This window comes from Protopterus annectens, chromosome 1.part2 (assembly GCF_019279795.1).
Source record: "Protopterus annectens isolate FY-2018-M chromosome 1.part2, PAN1.0, whole genome shotgun sequence".
NCBI lineage: Eukaryota > Metazoa > Chordata > Ceratodontiformes > Protopteridae > Protopterus > Protopterus annectens.
The window spans coordinates 637,453,687-637,472,493 of record NC_056727.1 but is presented as its reverse complement, the minus strand read 5'-3'; the positions used below and the strand labels follow the sequence as shown (position 1 = coordinate 637,472,493).

Below are 18,807 nucleotides of genomic sequence, written 5' to 3'. Positions count from 1 at the left end.
GGACAGCAAATTGTCTCACAAATAGAACCCAGGAAATTATGGTAGGCTGATCAACCTCCTCTAAAAGAATAGTCAATAGTGGTGTACCCCAGGGTTCAGTCCTTGGGACACTTCTCTTTGGCATTTACTTCTCAGAGGTCAAAGTTAATGTTAAGGGATTATGGCTGACCAATTTTGCAGATGACTGTAAATTTGGTGGCATTATAAATTCCCCAGAGGACACCAAGATCCTCAAAGTGGGCCTTTCCCAACCCAATAGCTGGTGTCAAAACTATGGTCCAAAATTAAATAGCAAGGAATGTGCAATAATATCCTTCAGCAAGCATGACCACCCTTGCAACTATCACACTGACAACAGACCCCTGAAATTCATCCTGTAGCCAGGGATCTGGGAACCTATGTCAGCAATGAACAGTCCTTTGATCACCACATATCCACATTGGGGTCTATACCACATTATCAAAGTTTTAAAGTTCGAATCACTAAAGTTTGAACTTTAATGATCAAACTTTTAAAACTTCGAATATGAATAAAAAACATTTTTGAAACAAATCAAGAAAAAAAAGGTGTAAGCAGTGGTGGGAAAGCCCCCCTGCACCCCCAACACCCCCTGCTACTTAAATATATCAACTCCGAGATCGCACTTCAGTTCACTACAGTGCAGAAATGGAAGCTTTCCATTTCCTACACTGTAGCGCAATCTCCGAGTTGGTATATCTAAAGAGTGGGGTGTGCCCCCTGCTTACACCTTTAATTTTTCTTGTTCTGTTTCAAAAAAAATGTTTTTTGTTATATTCAAAGTTTTAACAGTTTGATCTTTTGTGATTCAAACTTTTAAAACTTTGATAATGTGATATAGACCCCCACATTGTAAGGAAGGCCTTTTTTAGTGCACAACTTATATCTAAAGACATGGCATCCAGGTCCATGGATGTAATTACTCTACTGTACTCATGTCTCATTAGGCTGATCTTTGAACAGAATACCCTTTTTGGTGTGTACCTGTCCAGAAACTTGGCACAACTGTAACAACAATAACACTTTTCCCTGAAAAATAAATCAAGGGCCTGACTCATAAAAGTTATGTAGAACATCTCAAAGTTTTATCCTCCTCACTATTATACAAACTACTAATAGGTGACTTCTGCCTCATGCACAGAACTCAGTAGACCCCATCCTGTCATATCTATTACACATTTGTAAGTTTAGTGGGAACATAAATGCTTTATCAAGGGATCTCAATATCTTTTGCAACATAATCAGGATGTGTTGGAGGCATATATATGTTTCAGAGGGAATACCACTCCTACAGAACTGCCTTCCACTCCACATAAAGCAAAGTAATTCTATTACTCTATCCAAATGAAATTTGGGTGACTTGAGGGGAAACCATAGACTCACCCCCTTCTTAGAACCCATGTCCCTTATGGAAAGTGACAACAAATAAATGTCCCAACATATCCTTGTAATACCTTGTGATGCCTGCACAAAGCTACCAATATGTGATGGGCACCAATAGGTGATGTACCCATGGTGGGACAGTAATCAAGGAGTCTGAATCCTCACCACTGACACTGGAGAGGGACGTGCACTTGGAATACAAATGGATACAACAATTCAGCTGGTGAATCACTATTCTCCAACCTGATTGTAAAAACTGGAACCTACTTCCTGCTGAGCTCACCACTGACCCCTCCTTATCCCAATTCAAAAAATCCCTTAGGGAATACATAAAAATGCAGTGGCTTTGTCCCTGTACAAACCATGACTAACCCCCACTCAAACATAATTCACAAATGAGACCCTCATTACAGGAATAAAAATCTGACTCTCTAACTGTTTAAAATTCTGTGCATCACCCACCTGCTGGAAAGATTTAAAGTTAACACTACACCATGTATGATAACCACCTTTAATATATGTGTTTTCCTTTTTCAGATGAAATCTTTAACTATTTCTTTCTCATCTACTTGCTTCCAACCTTTGCTGTGTGTATGTGAGAAAAACATGTACCTGTGTGTACACATCATTAAACAAATCTCAGTTTTGTGATAACTCACTGCAATAATTTCACTGTATTTAAACTTGTTTTGTACATTTGGAGCTTTTCTCCCCGGGCCTCCGCTGAAAATGGACCTGTATCCAGTCGGACTTTCCCATTAACAAATGTAAAATAAATAAATAAATACACTCAATATGTCCAGATGCAAACCTCTACGCATCAAGTACAATTTCCCTTAAGAGCACACAGGGAACACATTCAGCCAGGGATCTGGATGGCTCTGTATCTGTCTCCCCCAGATAACCAATAAGACAACCCACTGGTACAGCTGTAGGGTTAGGTCCTCAGCCGAGTGTCCAAGCAAAGTCCTCCAGCACTCTCTCTGCAAACCCAGTGCTTCATGTCCCTGCCCCAAGTAGCTGACACAAACTCTAAGATTTGATCTGTACTCACATACACACACCTAGGACAGGCTGCCACAGGCTTACTAGCTATGCCTCCTTCTGCCCAGACTATAAGGCAGTTACCACCACCACCAGACATTCACAGTTACTCTAAGGCCCTTAACAAACAGTGTCCAATTATACTGTGTAATATTAATGGTGGTAGTTCAAAAAGACAGCTAGGCCTACTGGAGTGGCTTACTCTAAGGCCCTTAACAAAATGTGTCCAATTATACTGTTTAATATTAATACTAATACAAATGGTAGTAGTTCACCAAGACAGCTAGGCCTTCTGGAGTGGCCCACACAGTGTCACCAAATAAATATAAGTACTCTCAAAGGTTAGATACTTTCTACAAGGACCAGCCACAATTAAAATGTTAAATATATTTAATAATAAAAAAATAAAAGAGCATAAAAATATTGAATATATATTTATAGTAAACCACAGATTTCAAATCACAGAAAATATTAAAATGAAAATTGATTGACAGACTCATACAAATGAAAAACACTCTGAACTAAGATTCACTATATTCCTGACTGAATCTAAAAAAATTTTAATGTTCCGTAATTAAGTTACTTGGACAAGGCAAGATTAAATACGTGAGCAATCTTTCTAGTCAGGCGTCCCAAACAGAATATTCAGTACTCTGAGATTTCACTTTGTAATATCTAAAATACAATTTCCAAGAAGGCTGGCAGAATGACCTCATTTTTCACCTGACTCTAGGTTCTCAAAGTACTACCTTTTGAAGCTGAGAAAGGAAGTCAGCACAGACAGCCACAGTACACATCCAAATGTTATGGCAGTGCCTGAAGCCTCCCCTGTTTTCACAGAGCTAATGGACAAAGGATTTGTCCTAGACCTACTGTCTCCAGTCCTATTCATTACAGTGGAGTACCAATTTAATGGTTTAACAGCTCATTTACATTTCCCTTACTTTTCTTAAAATAAGTTTGCTGGTTAACAGTTCACTATCCCAGTGTCCTTTATTAAAACATATATATTTAATTCAGTTACACTAATGCATGTACACTTCTTTTCACTTTAGCAGGGTGCACTGTTGATATATTTCAACACAAGCAAAGCTCACAAATACATTTTAAGCACAAGCATCTTCTATAAATTAGTTTGCTATACAAATGACATACAGTTCTAATACATTTGTAACACAAGCAGCTGGTATAAATCAGTTTGATATTCAAAGGACATATCCATATCCTTCTTCACAAAACTCCAGTTGGCTATGCTGGCACTTGCCCATATCATCACATACCTGCCTCATGGTTATACATGCACAAAATACAAATGCTAAAAAAATACCATGGGAATGAAAGGCTAGGTTTCTTAAGGTCCTCACAGAGCAATAGTCTAGTAATTACATATGAGCCAATGAATCTATTTTCTGGTAAATCACTGAGAATTTCTGTCACTCAGTAATACCAGACTTTAGAGTTTCATACATGCACTTCTCTCGCTTGTTTTGCCTGAGACCGAGAAAGAGAGGAAAAAAAGAGGACTGAGGAGCCTTATCTGTAAGGCTTTGGAAAGGATCATTATGGAATTAATAAACAAGGACATAGGAAATCTACAAACTCCTGACACCAGCCAGTTCACTTTTGTCAAGGGAAGGCCCAGCCTACTCAGCCTGGTTAACTTCTTCAAAAAGGTTACTGAAGCAATGAATGAAGGAATATCAATACAAACCATATACTTTGATCTTGCTAAGGTGTTTAACACCATTACTCACTCAGGTATTGTTAATAAATTCTCCCAGCTAAATACTAACCCCTATGTAACTCAATGTATAGCAAATCACCTCACAAACAGAACCCAGAAAATTAGGGTGAGCAGCTCCATCTCCTCCAAAATACCTGGCACCAGTGGTGTACCACAGGGCTCTCTCCTTGGGCTATTACTCTTTGACATTTACTTCCTGAATGTCAAAGTCAGAGTTAACGGTTTATGGCTCACACCAAGTTTGTTGATGGCTGTAAACTAGACATTATAAACTTTCCAGAGGACACCAGGATCTTTCAAGAGAGCCTTTAATATACAAATAGCTGATGTCAGAACCATGGACTAAAACTAAACGCCAAAAAATATACAATAGTATCCTCTGGTAACCACAGCAGCCACTGCACTATCTCATTGACAACATACCCCATGATAATTGATCCATTAGTTAGGTACCTGAGAACCTGTGTAAACAATGAACTGTCCTTCGATCACTATGCATCCACTACTGTAAGAAAGCCCTTTATCACTGTGCAGCTTATTAGTAAGGGTACAGCATCTAGGTCCAGAGATGTGATCATTTCACTGTATTTAGCAATTATTAGCCTGATGATCGAGTCTAATGCCCCTTTTGGCATTTACCTGTCCAAACAGAACACAACTTGTACACCCACAGTTTTTTCTCACCAAGAAAATCAGGGGTCTAAATCACAAGAACTACAATGGTCATCTCAAAGCCTTGTTCCTATTCTTGGTCTCACACAGGTTGCAGATGGGTGACCACCACCTCACATATAGATCCCCAGCAGATCCTATCCCTATCCTCTCAGACCTACTGCATATCCTCAAGTCCAACACTGGCATAAATAGGCTTGATATGTGTTAGTGAGAATTCTACTTCTTTGGAATTGTCTTCTTCTGCACATCAAACAAAATACATATCTTACTCTACTCAAATGTAATCTGGATTAATGGATTGAAAACCACAAATTCATCCATGGAGCAGCATCCTTGTCCCTTATGGAAAAGGGTAACATAAATGTTCTGCCTGTTCTGGGTTATTCGTATTTAACTTACAAAGGCTAAAAAATACTTCATGGGAATGCATGGCTTAGCTTATAAATATCCTGCAGAGTCAATTGCTTAGTAAGAAGTTATCAAAACCCACCATGGAGATGCTGTCTTCCCCATCACTTCCTTTACACTGCACAATGTACTGGGGATGTAAGTGCAGAATGCATGACTAGTACATCTAAATGCAAGGACGAAATTGGAAGGACACTAAATTGCCATCATACAATTACATTATTTAAGAAATGTAAGCAATTTCTTTCTTAAACAATGTCATTGTATAACAGCAATAACCAATGACTGGGTGTGGGTATCACTGGATTTACTCACAGCTGGCTTTCAGGTTTCATCCATACCTCCCAACCTGAAATCATAAAAAATCTGGACAAAGGCATATGAGAAATAGGTACAAATCTGTAAGCTGATTAACATAAAATTTTACATACATAATTATGTAACCCTGCCCCCTCTGGTAGAATTGTGGGATACCAACTTTCAAATGCAAACTGAAGAACAGACAAAATATTACACACGTAATAAACAGTATAGTGTTTTATTTAAATTAATATTTGAACTTGTATGAAACTTTGAACTTGTGCAAACTGAAAAACTAAAATACAATTTTGTTTTATAAAAATAAAATTAACTGCTTCTGCCTTCTTCGTCTTCTTATGGCTTTTCTCAGTTAGGGGTGGCCACAGCAGATCACCTGTCTACAGCCAGAAAATAAATGAGCTGGATTTAAACAGAGGAAATCAGCGGACAGGTAGATTTACAGACTGATCGCTTTTTGGCAAATGCAATCAGTTCTTTCAAAGCAGAGAAGTGTAGCAATTACTTGAATTCAAATAACTGCAATAATATATGAATTTAGCTAATACTAGGAATACATTCAATATAACTTCTAAAAAGATCATGATTATGAAACAATATTTTATGGAAAATATTTACAGAATGTTGATTTTTCTAAATCTGTTTTATTCTACAGAAGGTTCATGGATGACATTTTTTTGTTGTGGGATGGGTCCACGGATGAGTTAGATAATTTTCTCTGTTTTGAATAGTAGCACTACATTCTTACATTTTACTTATAATTATTTTCTGAAAGAAAGAGAGTTTTTGGATGTTAGGAGACGTGTATAGTATTTCTACTAGTATTTTCAAGAAGGACTGTAAACGTAACAACTAGCTTTCCAGAGACAGTATGCACCCCTCACACATTTATTGTAATATTATTAAGGGTCAGAGCATACGAACCTCACACCTTACTAGTAATGATCATGAATGTAATACAGCCTTAAAACAACTCGAGAAATTGTTTATAGATAGGGGATATGATTATACGGAGTGTGGTTTTGAACGGCTACAGACTTTTTCTGATTTCACTTACCCAAGAGGGAATAATAAGAATGGTGACATGAAATGTAGGCTAGTTATCCCATTCACCAGGAATAATGGGTTCTTATTAAATGATCAAACACGCATTCTTTCAAATGCATCTTGATCGAACTTGAAAACACGAAAAGGCAAAATAGTAAAACGGCATATAAGCAAATTCTTTCCCTGGGAAAGAAATCCCTTGGCCGCTTCCATTACTTTGCCATTTTTGTAACTGTAGTGTGATGTTGGAGTTGGTATATTTAAGTAGAGGGGGTGTGTGGGGTGAAGACCCCCACTTTATGTTTTTAATTTTTTTTTTTTTTTGTAGAACAGTGATTTTCTTTTCCCCCTTGGAAAGAAATCACTGTTCTAGATGTTCAAGATTGTAAGCTTTCGCTTACATGGGTTCAATAAATCATCATTTGCTTTTTAAAGCATTCAATGATTTAACACAGACCTGGAATAACTATGATGTTAAGAACATAATTTTTAACAACTGGAAACTTTTATTGACAGATGAGAAAATAAGAGGATTAGTAGGTGATTTCCCTGCTTTCTCATATAACTATACAAAATCTTTGAAAAGGCTTTTATGCTATGAGATCCAACACTCCAATTTTATTATATCACAAAGGAAAGGTGCATATGTCTGCAGGAGATGCAATTATTGTTCTTACATTGGAGATAAGCAGACTTTTGTGCATCCCAGTACTCAGAGAGAATATGTCTTTAATCATTATGCTGACTGCAGTAACAGGAATCTGGTACATTTAGCTTACTGTACTACATGTCCATCATATTATGTTGGCAAAACGAATAGAACCTTAAGGGAGAGGTTAGAGAACATATTTATGCTATAAATAAAGAAGATGAAACCAATAGTTTAGCAAGGCATGTTTTAAATTTAGGTACTTCACATAAGTTCAAGTTCTTGGTGTTAGAATTAGATTATAGGAGTGTTAGGTTGGGTAACATCAAAACTATGACTGAGAAAGTAGAAACCGAGTGGATTTTACATTTACAGTCAGATAAAAATTATGGGCTCAATAACAGAGTGTCTGTTAAGCCCTTTTTAATTGATAGCGCCTTAAATACATATTTTTTTTTTTTTTTTTTTATTGTTTGATGTATCTTTGTGATTGGGTAGTTTGAATTTTGCATTTACTATTTAAATCTGAAGCTTTAAATGCATTTTTATTCTGAATCTGATGAAGCATCTATGATTAGATGTGAAAGTGCTTATTCTTCTTAAACGTTCGGTACCTTGCAGCTGTTTGCGCTTTCACTGTTTGTTCAGTTTGTACATTTTTCATTTTTGTCTGTTAGGCATTTAATTCTAGTGGACCTTGTTTGCTTTTTCTTTAAATTGTCTATGCTACATTAAAATAAATGATAAGCTAGTAAAATTGTAATAGGGAATACATGGCAAACTGATAACAGGTTCATAGTTACTAGGTATCTCAGCCAAAGAGGATATTCTAAGGACTGCAGCATTCACCCCCCCTTTAAAACTACAACACAGTACAATATCAGCAATCCATCTACATACTGTAGGAGTAGAACCCACAGCTTTCTGCATCAAAAGCAAGTATACTACCTGTTGTGCTACTAACAACACAAACAGATTTGGCATATGTAGCACTAAATGTCTCTCCCCTGAAGAACTATGCAGCACAAAAAACCTGGAAAAAGCCAAAATTTATTGGGGGGGGGGGACAAATGCCCAAACCAGGGACACATTTTAAACATTGCTTGCATAATCTTAGAAAGTTGCTAGATCATAGGTGGTTACTAGGCTATTGGCTTTGAGGCCCTTATAAGCCTAGCCAAGGGTTTAGCCCATGTTTAGACAAATCAGCACCTGATGCCCCTGTTCAGCAGGGACACGGGTTGAATCCCAGGGGTATATTTTCTGTTTCCCATCCAGTTATCTAGGTTGTGCTTAAAAGGAGGTAAATAGGTGCTCTGCTTGATGTGGAGAGGAAGTCTATTCCATAGAAGAAGTCTCTTGGACACAAATCTGTCCAACCAACAAGTCTTGTTGATGTCACAGACCAGGTTGAGGGCAAACGTGTGGGTTACTTGAGTGGAGCTTGACTTACAGATATGCAGCAGTCCCATCAAGTTGGGGTCCATGATCACCTTGTATGCTAGACAGAGGTTACCTCTGAGGAGTCTGTATGAAACTGAGTAGAGGGTTAGGGCTTTTAGCCTATGTATGGTAGATGTTTGGGGTCCTAGATTCTCCTGGTGAGGAACATCTGTGGTGCTTTGTGAGGTACATGCCAAAAGGGATGTTGTACATAATAATGGGCCTTATAAGGGAAGAATACAGGGATGTTATGACCTCCTTGTCCCTGGATGAGCTACCTTTACTTATGAGATGGGCCATGTAAAAGGCTTTCTGTACAATGGAAGCAACATGGTGGTCAAAAGTTAGGTTGCTATCAACCTGGGTGCCCAAATCCCTCACGACTGATTGTGTGATTAGGATGTTGTTATTAATGTGATAATTTGTGGGGACATCACTCTCCCCAAAGGGGATGATGATGCATTTTTTTGGTATTCAGCTTGAGGCCATGTTTCTGGCACCAGTCATTTGTCTGAGTGAGACCCTCTTGGAGGATGTCCACATCACTAGGGGAACTGATGACAGAACCCAGCTTGCAGTCATCTGCAAACTTGGTCAGCCATAGCCCACTGGTTTTGGCTTGCACCTCAGAAAATTATATCCCAAATAACAGAGGCCCCAAGACTGAACCCAGGGGTATGCCGCTTGTTACGGGTCTACTGTTTGAAGTGGCATCCCCATTTTGACTAGGTGGGTTCTATCAGTAAGCCAGTTTGCCACCCATCTGGTAACATATGGATTGATGCCTAGTTGAGAGAGTTTATCTATTATGCCCGAGTGGGGAATACTGTCACAGGCTTTGGCCATGTCAAGGCAGGTGGTGTGCACTGTCTTCCCCTCGCCCATGGCTTTGGTGACTGTCTCAAAGAAGTCAACCAAATTTAGCAGACACGACCTCCCCTTGAAGCAAAACTGTATGGGATCAAGTGTCCTTATTAATGAGGTCCAAGATAATCCAGTCCATGGCCTTGCAGATCAAGGTAGTTAGGCTGATGGGTCTATAATTTCCCAGATCAGTGGATGCTCCACCTTTGTGTAAAGGGATGAAAATGGCTGCTCTCCACTCAGCTGGGATGAAGCCAGTACTCAGGCATTGGAAGAATAGGATGCCTAATAGTGCTGCAAGTTCCTGCCTGAGTTCATGTAGGATGCAAACTGGGATATTATCGGGTCCCATGGAGGCTGTATTTTTGGGTCTATATTATGTTATCGAATCCCGTTAACATCGAAGACCACAACACTGACACACAAAGGCCGAACCACAAATATGTCGAACCCCCTAAACCGTGAATTTTCAAATCTTGAACCGTCATAGTTGGCCAACACCACTGCGTGCTACATACTACTTACACAAACATAATAAATAAAACACATACATACACAAACCAATCCCTACTTCTAACGCTACACTAATCCTTACACACATTACTATCTATGCACTTACCTTAACCCGCACCCTAAACCTAAGGTCCGTAACTATCACACACTTACCTTAGGGAGCTATACCACAGACAGGCCAAGCATAACACTTCGACATTTCGGGTTTTGCAGTTTTGTACGTTCGCCGTTACTGTAGTTCGCGCATTACGTGTCAGTGTTGTGGTGTTCGATATTACCAGCATTCAATAACATAATACAGACCTGCATTTTTTTGCCTTTGAGAGAGCAGTGATGACCTGCTCCTTAGAAATAAGGGGAAGGGGACAGGTACTGGGGATATCCTGATTTACTGATGGGGGGACAGAGGGGTAAAGTTTTTGCTGAATCTGTTAGCCAGAAAGTTTGCTATATCTACGGCATTTGTATGTGTGGTGTCCTTGACCACCAGTTATGAACAGATCTGGGTGCTTCCTTTGAGGCTGTGGACATATGTGAAGAAGGCCTTATGATCGCCTCTAGTAGATGTGGCCAATTTGGACTCAAAGTTTGCTTTGGAGAATTTCACTACTGCTCTTAGTTGCTTGTTCAGGCTAAGGTGACATTGCTTCCAATTGAGCACTAGCTCCTTCTTGGTCTTGGACAGCAATTTTTTCCTTTTGTTATAGAGTTTATTTACTGCAGATGTCCACCAGACAGGTTTACGCTTCCTTTCGGAGGATGATTTAGTCCTGTCAGGTATTCCTGATTCCATGCATCTATATAAATGCTTGGTGTAGTTTTGGATATTGGTGCCAGTAACTACAGAGGGGGCTGTGAAACTGTTTATACCATCCCTCAGGAGGCTGTAATCAGCTTTGGAGAATATTTTATGTCTGATCCTAGCTAGAGGGGGGTTGGGGGAGATGGTGACTTCGAAAGTGACCACTTTGTGGTCGGTGCTTACCAGGGAGGATGATACTATAGGGATGCTGCAGTGGTTACTCATGTTGGTTAATACCAAGTCCTACACATTATCATCTCTTGTGGGGGTACTGACTTGCTGTTCCAAGGCATTTGCATTGACAAAACCAAGGAATCTCTGGGAATTTGTGTTCTGTTCTTCCCATCTATGTTTGGGAAGTTAAAGTCACCCAGGATCAGGGTAAAGGGTTGAATCTTGATAGATTTGAAAAAGTCTAAATAGGTGGATTGGGCATCTTCAGTCAGATTTAGGGGCCAGTAGCTAGCTATGATTTGAATAGGGTTCTTGTCAATGGCTAACTGCACCTGGAGTGTCTCCTGTGCATCATACTGTTTGACCAGCCTGGAGGTGTGTATGTCTTTAATGTATATTGAAACTCCACCTCCTTTGGCTTTACTGCCCACAGTTTGGGATATGAATGTATGATAGGATGAGTAACCAGATAAGGCTGTGGTGCTCTCTGCAGCTTTGAACCAGATTTCTGTGACTGCACAGATGTCAGCATTTTCCAGGGTTAGGAATGCTTGCAATGAGTGCATTTTCATGTTTAGACTCCTAGTGTTTAGCAGCATGACCTTTAATTTGTGTTTTGTTGAAATTTTTATGTTGGCTGTTTTAACCTCATCACTTTTCCTATAAAAGGCACTATAGGGGAGGCAAGAGCCTTTGCCAGACGCCTGAAGCCCAGGTTAGACAGAAGCAGGCCATCTCTGGCAAAGCATTGTGGTCTGTCAATCATATCTTCCCAGGTTGTCAGGTACTGGATCCCCCTGGAATGACACCAGAAACTAAGCCAATTGTTAAAGTCAATCATTTTCTGTTTGTATTGAGGCATCATTCTGGGTGACGGCAGAATGTGCTTAAAGCTAGAGACATATCTGCCTGGGACACAATCAGCAAGTTCAGTCATGCTCCTCATATAGCCCAGAGAGTTACATCTCAAGTCATTCACAACAAAATGGACTATGACAGAGTCACAACAGTACCTGCTATCGGGAGACTTGAGTGTGTATATAATATGGCAGATTCTGGCACCTGACAGACAACTTACTGTGACTTTCTCCTTATCCAGCCTGGTGAGAGGCACATCTGTGTGTCTCACAATGGAGTCTCCTATGACTAATATGTTGGGTTTATGGTGAAGCCATAGTGGCTGTGAGGCACAAGTGTGTGGACTATGCATGGTATGTTGTGTGGAGGGCCGTGGATATTGCATGTGTTTTTGCCTCGGAGGTCTCCTTTATTTGGGTATGTTTAAGTGGAGGATCTATGCATATATAGGTGTGTGTGGTGTTTGAGGTGTAGTGATTGTATTGACAACCTTTTTGGTGCCAGATATACTGGCTTGAGAGGGAGACAGCTTGGACTCCAGGTTCCTAATGTAATTGCATCTCTCACAAATTATGTTCCTAGGTGGTAGTAGTAGATGGTTGTCCATGTACATGAGACAGTTGCTACACTGTCTCAGGATGCCCCTATCAACCAGACTGGCAGGAGAAACTGTAGGAAATTATCCATCCATATTTGTCAGAATCTGAGGGAGAAAGGCCAGGGAGAGCTAAAGGGTGGGCCTAAAGCCCAAGTGCTTAAACCAAAACTAAGAGCTTAGAATAGCACTTAAGAATAATACTTAACAATTTAGACAGGCTATTAACAAGCAGTAATAAATGCAACAGAAAAGATGCAGTTGAACACTTTAGAGAACAGGCAGCAAGTAGCAGGAAAAAACAAGATGAAGTAACAGAATAGTAGGAAGAAACACAAATTAGGAAATATAAGCAGATGAATAAAGTATCGTTTTTATTTTATTTATTTTTAAGTAAAAAGGGTGAGAACAGGAACAGAAGATAATTCAAGGTTAAAGGACTAAGGGGTTTGACCTTTTACCAAATGATCTCTGTATTAGGCAGAATGAGCTAAAGGGGCGGGACTGGGAGGAGTGTCCCAGATCAAATTTACAGTAGGGGTGAGCAACTGCAAAAGCCACCAACTTTAAGAATACAACAGCAATAGGATGAGGGAGTGGGAGAAAAAAAATTTCAGCAAGATTAGAAAACAAAATTCTGCCAGTAAATATATAAATAATTAAGTCAAGCAAAAATAAAGACAGTGCAGAACTCTGAACAGTTAAAGTGCCAAAAAATATACTTATCAGCTTTAAATTCCAGATTGTTTGAGAAGCATTCTCAGTCAGAACACAAGGAGATTCTAGCAATGATATGCAGGAATTTACAAAATGGTAATGTTTTTATACCAGCAAGACAGAGGCCAAGCCTTGAGACAATCAGATGACACAAAGGCTGTTAGACCAGTTTTACCAACTTTAAGAACACAACAGCAATAGGGTGGAGAGGGTGGAAGAAAAAAAGTTTCAGCAAGATCAGAAAACAAAATTTTGCCAGCAAACATATAAATAATTCAGTCAAGCAAAAATAATTAAAATGTTTTGTGTTACCATGCATTTCCTGAAAGATAGGAAGACTGAAACTTAGATGGCTATCATTACTTAGTGAATTCAGTTCTCACTGGTTTGCCAGAAAACCACAAATTTTAAAAGGAACAGACCAACAGTATGAGCCAAACATTCCAGACAGTTGAGCCAAACATTCCAGACAGTTGAGAACTATGGACTTAACTCATTGAATCACAAGTGGTGGCATGGGTAGAGAATTTAGGCTCTTGCTTCTTGTACTTAAAAGTACAGGGTTTGAGTCTGGGTAACCTTAAACACCAATTACACCTAACTGTGTAATTACACACACACACACACACACACACACACACACACACACACACACACAATCAATTAATGCAGTGAAACTACTAGCTACTAACTGTTGCTACAGTAGAAATCTACTTGTCTAAGAAAATCCCTCCAGTGTAATAGTACACTCGTATCAAAATCAATCAATGCACTTGTCTAAAAACAGCACATAAGACTGGTATAAGCAACCCCCCCCCCCGCCACTTTTGCCTTACCTGGAGGCCAGTGCGCACTGCCTGAGAAGACTTGTGGTAAAGTTAAAAATTAAGTGGTAACGAATGGCTTAGCAACTGAATTCTGATGTCATCGCTCCTGCACGTGATGATGTCAGGAACACATTCATCCTGAAAAAAAAAAAGCTAAAAAAATACCTGGGAAATTAGGAGATTAAAGGGGCCACTCAGCAATTCATGGCACCCCAATATTTTGCTCTCAAAACCAACATTTACCAAAGAATTCATTACGGTTGAGAGGTATGGATTCATCCTTATGATCAAACTACACCATTTAAAGGCAAATCCTGTGATACCCACACTCAGTTGTGGGTTACTGCTAAAGTAACCTACTGCTCATTTAACAGAATCACAGTGCCATACTAAAATGTTTTAGAGGTGAGAAAAGAGATTCCAGTGCTAATATATTTGGATTAGGATCTGAAAATACATACATTTTTTTCTTTAAATAATAAATTATGTATTCATCTGGAAGATCCTGATTTCTGATGCATTGTTTGAGGGCTGAACAATCTTAAGCTAAACATGCACTTCGTCTGTGTGGCCATATGCTACATCAAATACAAACAGTGGTTTGAATCCTGGAACTTTCCAGTACAGCAGGTGCTAAGATAGGCATTCACCATCCCACCACATTTGTCTCATGAAGTATCATTTCTTCAATTTCCTTGACAGATTTTCCTGCTTCTTAAAAATAGAGATGAATTTTCATGCAGGTCATTTGATTGCTCTCTGCTCAACAACACCCATCTTGAATACATTTAAAACATGAAAAATTGTGATTTTGTTTTCTTTTCATAAACACACAGACACGTAAGTTACTCCAATACTCCTGTACAATTTGCAAGCCACATGACTAAATATAACAGACATGTAAAATTAGGGACTGGAAATGCAAGGTAACAATTTTGAAAGAATTTCTGAATTTGTAAAATATTCCTAGACTTGATTTTTTTTTTTTTTTTTTTTTTTACATTTCCAAAAAGCATTTCTCTGTTGTTAAATTTTAAACTATAATAGTAACCTAGAAAAATCACAACCCAGTTTAAGTGCAATGAAGCAATGTATTGCTCTGGCATGGACTGTAATGTGGATGGCTAACATCTGTGTCACATACTTCCTTGATGAGAATTTGTTTACTGATTTCATATTATCATTTTTACAGATGATTCTGGTAGTGATTCCTACCTATCACTGAGCCTGCTGTGCACAGCAATAACTGTCCTGATTCTTGGAGGAATGATCTTGTACTGTACCTTTACTGATGAACACTCAAGCATATGTACAAACTTTTTGAGTACCATGGAATTGTACTACACAAAGCTACAAAGAAGAATACAGGAGCTGAAACAATGGACTTCATTTTCCTAGCAGTTACTGTGCACATGGGTATGTTAACACTATCACATAGAACTGTGCACAGTCTTACAGAATACTGAATGATCGTGCAACAGATATGACATTAAGACTCAAACCTCAGCATGCTTTCTCAAAATAAAATTAATGTATTCATGTTCACAGCAAAACCTTGGTGAAGCACTGCTTCATGTAAGGGAATACTACTCATGCAAGGAAGAAAAGTCAGAAGTGCAAAAAATCAAGTTAAAATATATAAAACCAAAAGAGTTTTATAGATTTATTCTAAGGAATATCATGTTTGTGTGTGAAAACTGTATATGTAAAAGTATGTAATACCTACAATAAACTTGCAACATTTAAGAAAACATTTGCAACCTGCAGCAAATAAACATTTGAAATACACACCTGTCAAAACAAAAATGCACATGAAGCTGGTTTAACAGCACTATACTTCTAAATACTTAGTTTCACAGCTTACATAATTTTAATGTGTTTAATATGTTATATTTCTGTAAAAACTGTATTATATTCCTGAAATCACGTTAGGCTTTTTTCATACATTTTGTAATCGGAAAAGAAGCATTTTGTTCTGGCAAACATTTCAAGTCAACCAGTTTTAGAAACACAGTTTTGAAATACAAACATACATTGACCATAAACTTGATAACTTTTTATGTACCAGAGTAATCCATGGAAGAACAATAGCAAAGAAAAAGACTGTGATATGCATGATATAACTACAAATATCATTTACAATGCATTTCCTTATCACTTGCAGCCTTTTTTGTAACCTGGGCTTGTCATCTGTTGTCTATCATTTTTAAGTTGTTGCCAAGCACATTGTAAAACAGTTCTGCTTATATAAATGAGCCTTCACCCATGATAATGGAAACACCACCACCAGGGACAGTAAACTCATTGTAGAATAAGGCAAGCATTACAAATTTAACGTGAAGATCTATTTATTAATAAGGCCACAAAGAAAGAAGGCAGATTATGTATAGGATGACAATGTAATTGTATTGTTCCAGCAAAAGAGGATTTGTGCTATGAAGCAATCTGTCAGGCCAGATTCCACACACTGCTTTATTATCAGGTAGAGCAGACTACAGGAGATGCTACTTCTACTGGGTTATGTTTATGTTGCATAAATATACAATCCCGAGAACCCAAACTCTTTCAGGAAGAGCTAGATTAACCATCAATGTCTACCACTAGAATGTTGTCATACTACAGAGTGGGTTAATTTCAACAGTTTTTGAGGAAGGACTGTGCTTGATTTGTTTTGTTAAAAAGCTGTTGAGAACAGGAACCTAGAACCAGTCACTAAGAAAGCAAATGTCAGTGTTCATAACTAGTGCATTTTGTTTTCTAGAAAGATTTCCTTTCATAGGCAATGTAATTTGTAAGACTGATTATAATTTTTGTGCAAAACCAGTTATTTGAAACTGAGGAGAACTAGAATGTGAGGGTTTTCCTGATTCATAAGGGATCTCCATCCCATGCTCTGTTTTCTCTAGCTACTCTATCTCGACACACACACACACACACACACACACACATTTGTGTAGCCTCTCTCTATTATGTCTTCCTGGAAACATTGTGTTTTTCTCATTCACACACACCAGAGCCAATTTACTAATAGGATCATCCTTGTTTAAAGAACTTCAAAGCAAAACTTAGTGTTATTCTTAAGCATAAAAGCTGTGTGCAATCAGGGCTATAACAGTTTGTAAAACTTTCATGACTATGTACTACTGAGCGTCAGTGACAGGGCAGTGCCTGGTGTAGTGTTTTTGACTTACACATGTACTTATATAGTGTAACTTCAAATGGTTTCTTTTTTAATTAATTGTGTTAAAGAACATCTGTTTTCAAGTACTTCATTTTCTGTATCTTTCTGTTGTCTTTTGGCACTTTAATTTAGAAACTGTGCCATGTTCTGCATTTAACTAATTCCTGCTTAATAAGTACATCTTTTTGAAAATATTCATCTTAATAAAAAATATTTTGAAACATTCTTTGTAAAAAAAAATAAAAATTGGGTAGCACTCTGCAAATTTCACAGCTTAAAATCAAGATGTTAATGATGGTTTTGAATTTTGTTTCTTATGTCCACGATATAGTAGTAGTTTAGTAGACCCTATCACTAAAACAAACTGCATTATTGTACATTCACAGAAATTCAAAAGAGTTCTAACTTCTTATTTATTTATTGCTTCAAAGACTTGGAATAAAAGGCTAATCAAGTAATTTATTCCACAGCCTTCTTTAACATATTGTACTATTTTTGGTCAGGAACTTTCTTGAATGATCCTTGGGGATACATTTTCTGGAGTCTTTTCCTCATTGTACGGTTATTCATTGTAAACATGTTTTAAATAAGGTGAAGACAAACCCAAAGAACAAAATCCTCAATGATGGATTAAGTGCATGACTATGTTAGGATCTCATAGCTATTAGAGTGGATAATGACTGCAACAAGCTGAGACCATACAGCGATGTGGGACGCTCCTTCTTACTCTGGTCGACTTCTGGCATAACAAATATGTGTGACTGCTGCTGACACACTAGATAGTACATTAAAAGAAGTTATATACCATGGAAAATATTTTCAATGCCAACCTTTCATGTCACCTATGTGATCCAGTAAGGGTGACTAAAACAAGATAAGTGACCCTAGTAGTCTATAGCCATGAATCCGCTCACAGTAATAGCTTGATGGTAATCTGGCACCTGGACAGACTCAAAGTATGATTTAACAACTCTTACTATGGTTGGGCAGTCCTGATCTGTGCTTACTGACCATGTAGTCGAAGTTAGAAAAGGCAACAAAAAATTCACTTTCTTTTAGCAAAATAGCTTGTCTCCACTGAAATGAATTTCTCTGCATTTAGAGTAAAAAAATCAATATGTTTTACTGCGTTTTATGTTCATAACCTGAAAGACAACTGTAGTGAAAAACTAGAACTCCTCTCCTCACCAGTGAGCTTAGAAGATACAAAATTACAACTGACACATTAATTCAAGACGACCTGAAAAGATGAAGGACATCTGAAAGAAGACAGTGGACATCTTACAGTGCTGGTCTTACCAGCAAGAACAAATGCATCCAGCAGTTTAAAACTCTCATTTTATTCATCCATCCATCCATTTTATTTTCTTATTTCTATTTGTTAAACAGGATGATTTGGCCGGGCAAAAAATGTTCATTTTCAATGAAGGGTAAGTGAGAAAAGCCCACGTTAGACAGGCGATAACTAGATATTGCAGTTAACGCAGTACAATATCTTACCAAAAGCAGATTTTTTTCACAGTTAACACATAAATATGGTAAGGAGA

At 38.2% G+C, this 18,807-nt stretch overlaps 1 protein-coding gene across 1 annotated transcript in view; it reads left to right on the top strand.

Moving 5' to 3' along the window:
• The window catches only part of CNST (consortin, connexin sorting protein), a 318,963-nt gene extending 301,255 nt beyond the window's left edge, over nucleotides 1-17,708 (top strand). The window contains exon 3 of the mRNA XM_044058103.1: nucleotides 15,272-17,708. Coding sequence (XP_043914038.1) covers nucleotides 15,272-15,477 — 206 coding nt within the window. The 3' untranslated portion in view covers nucleotides 15,478-17,708. The remainder of the gene's footprint in view (nucleotides 1-15,271) is intronic.
• Nucleotides 17,709-18,807: the final 1,099 nt, after the last annotated feature.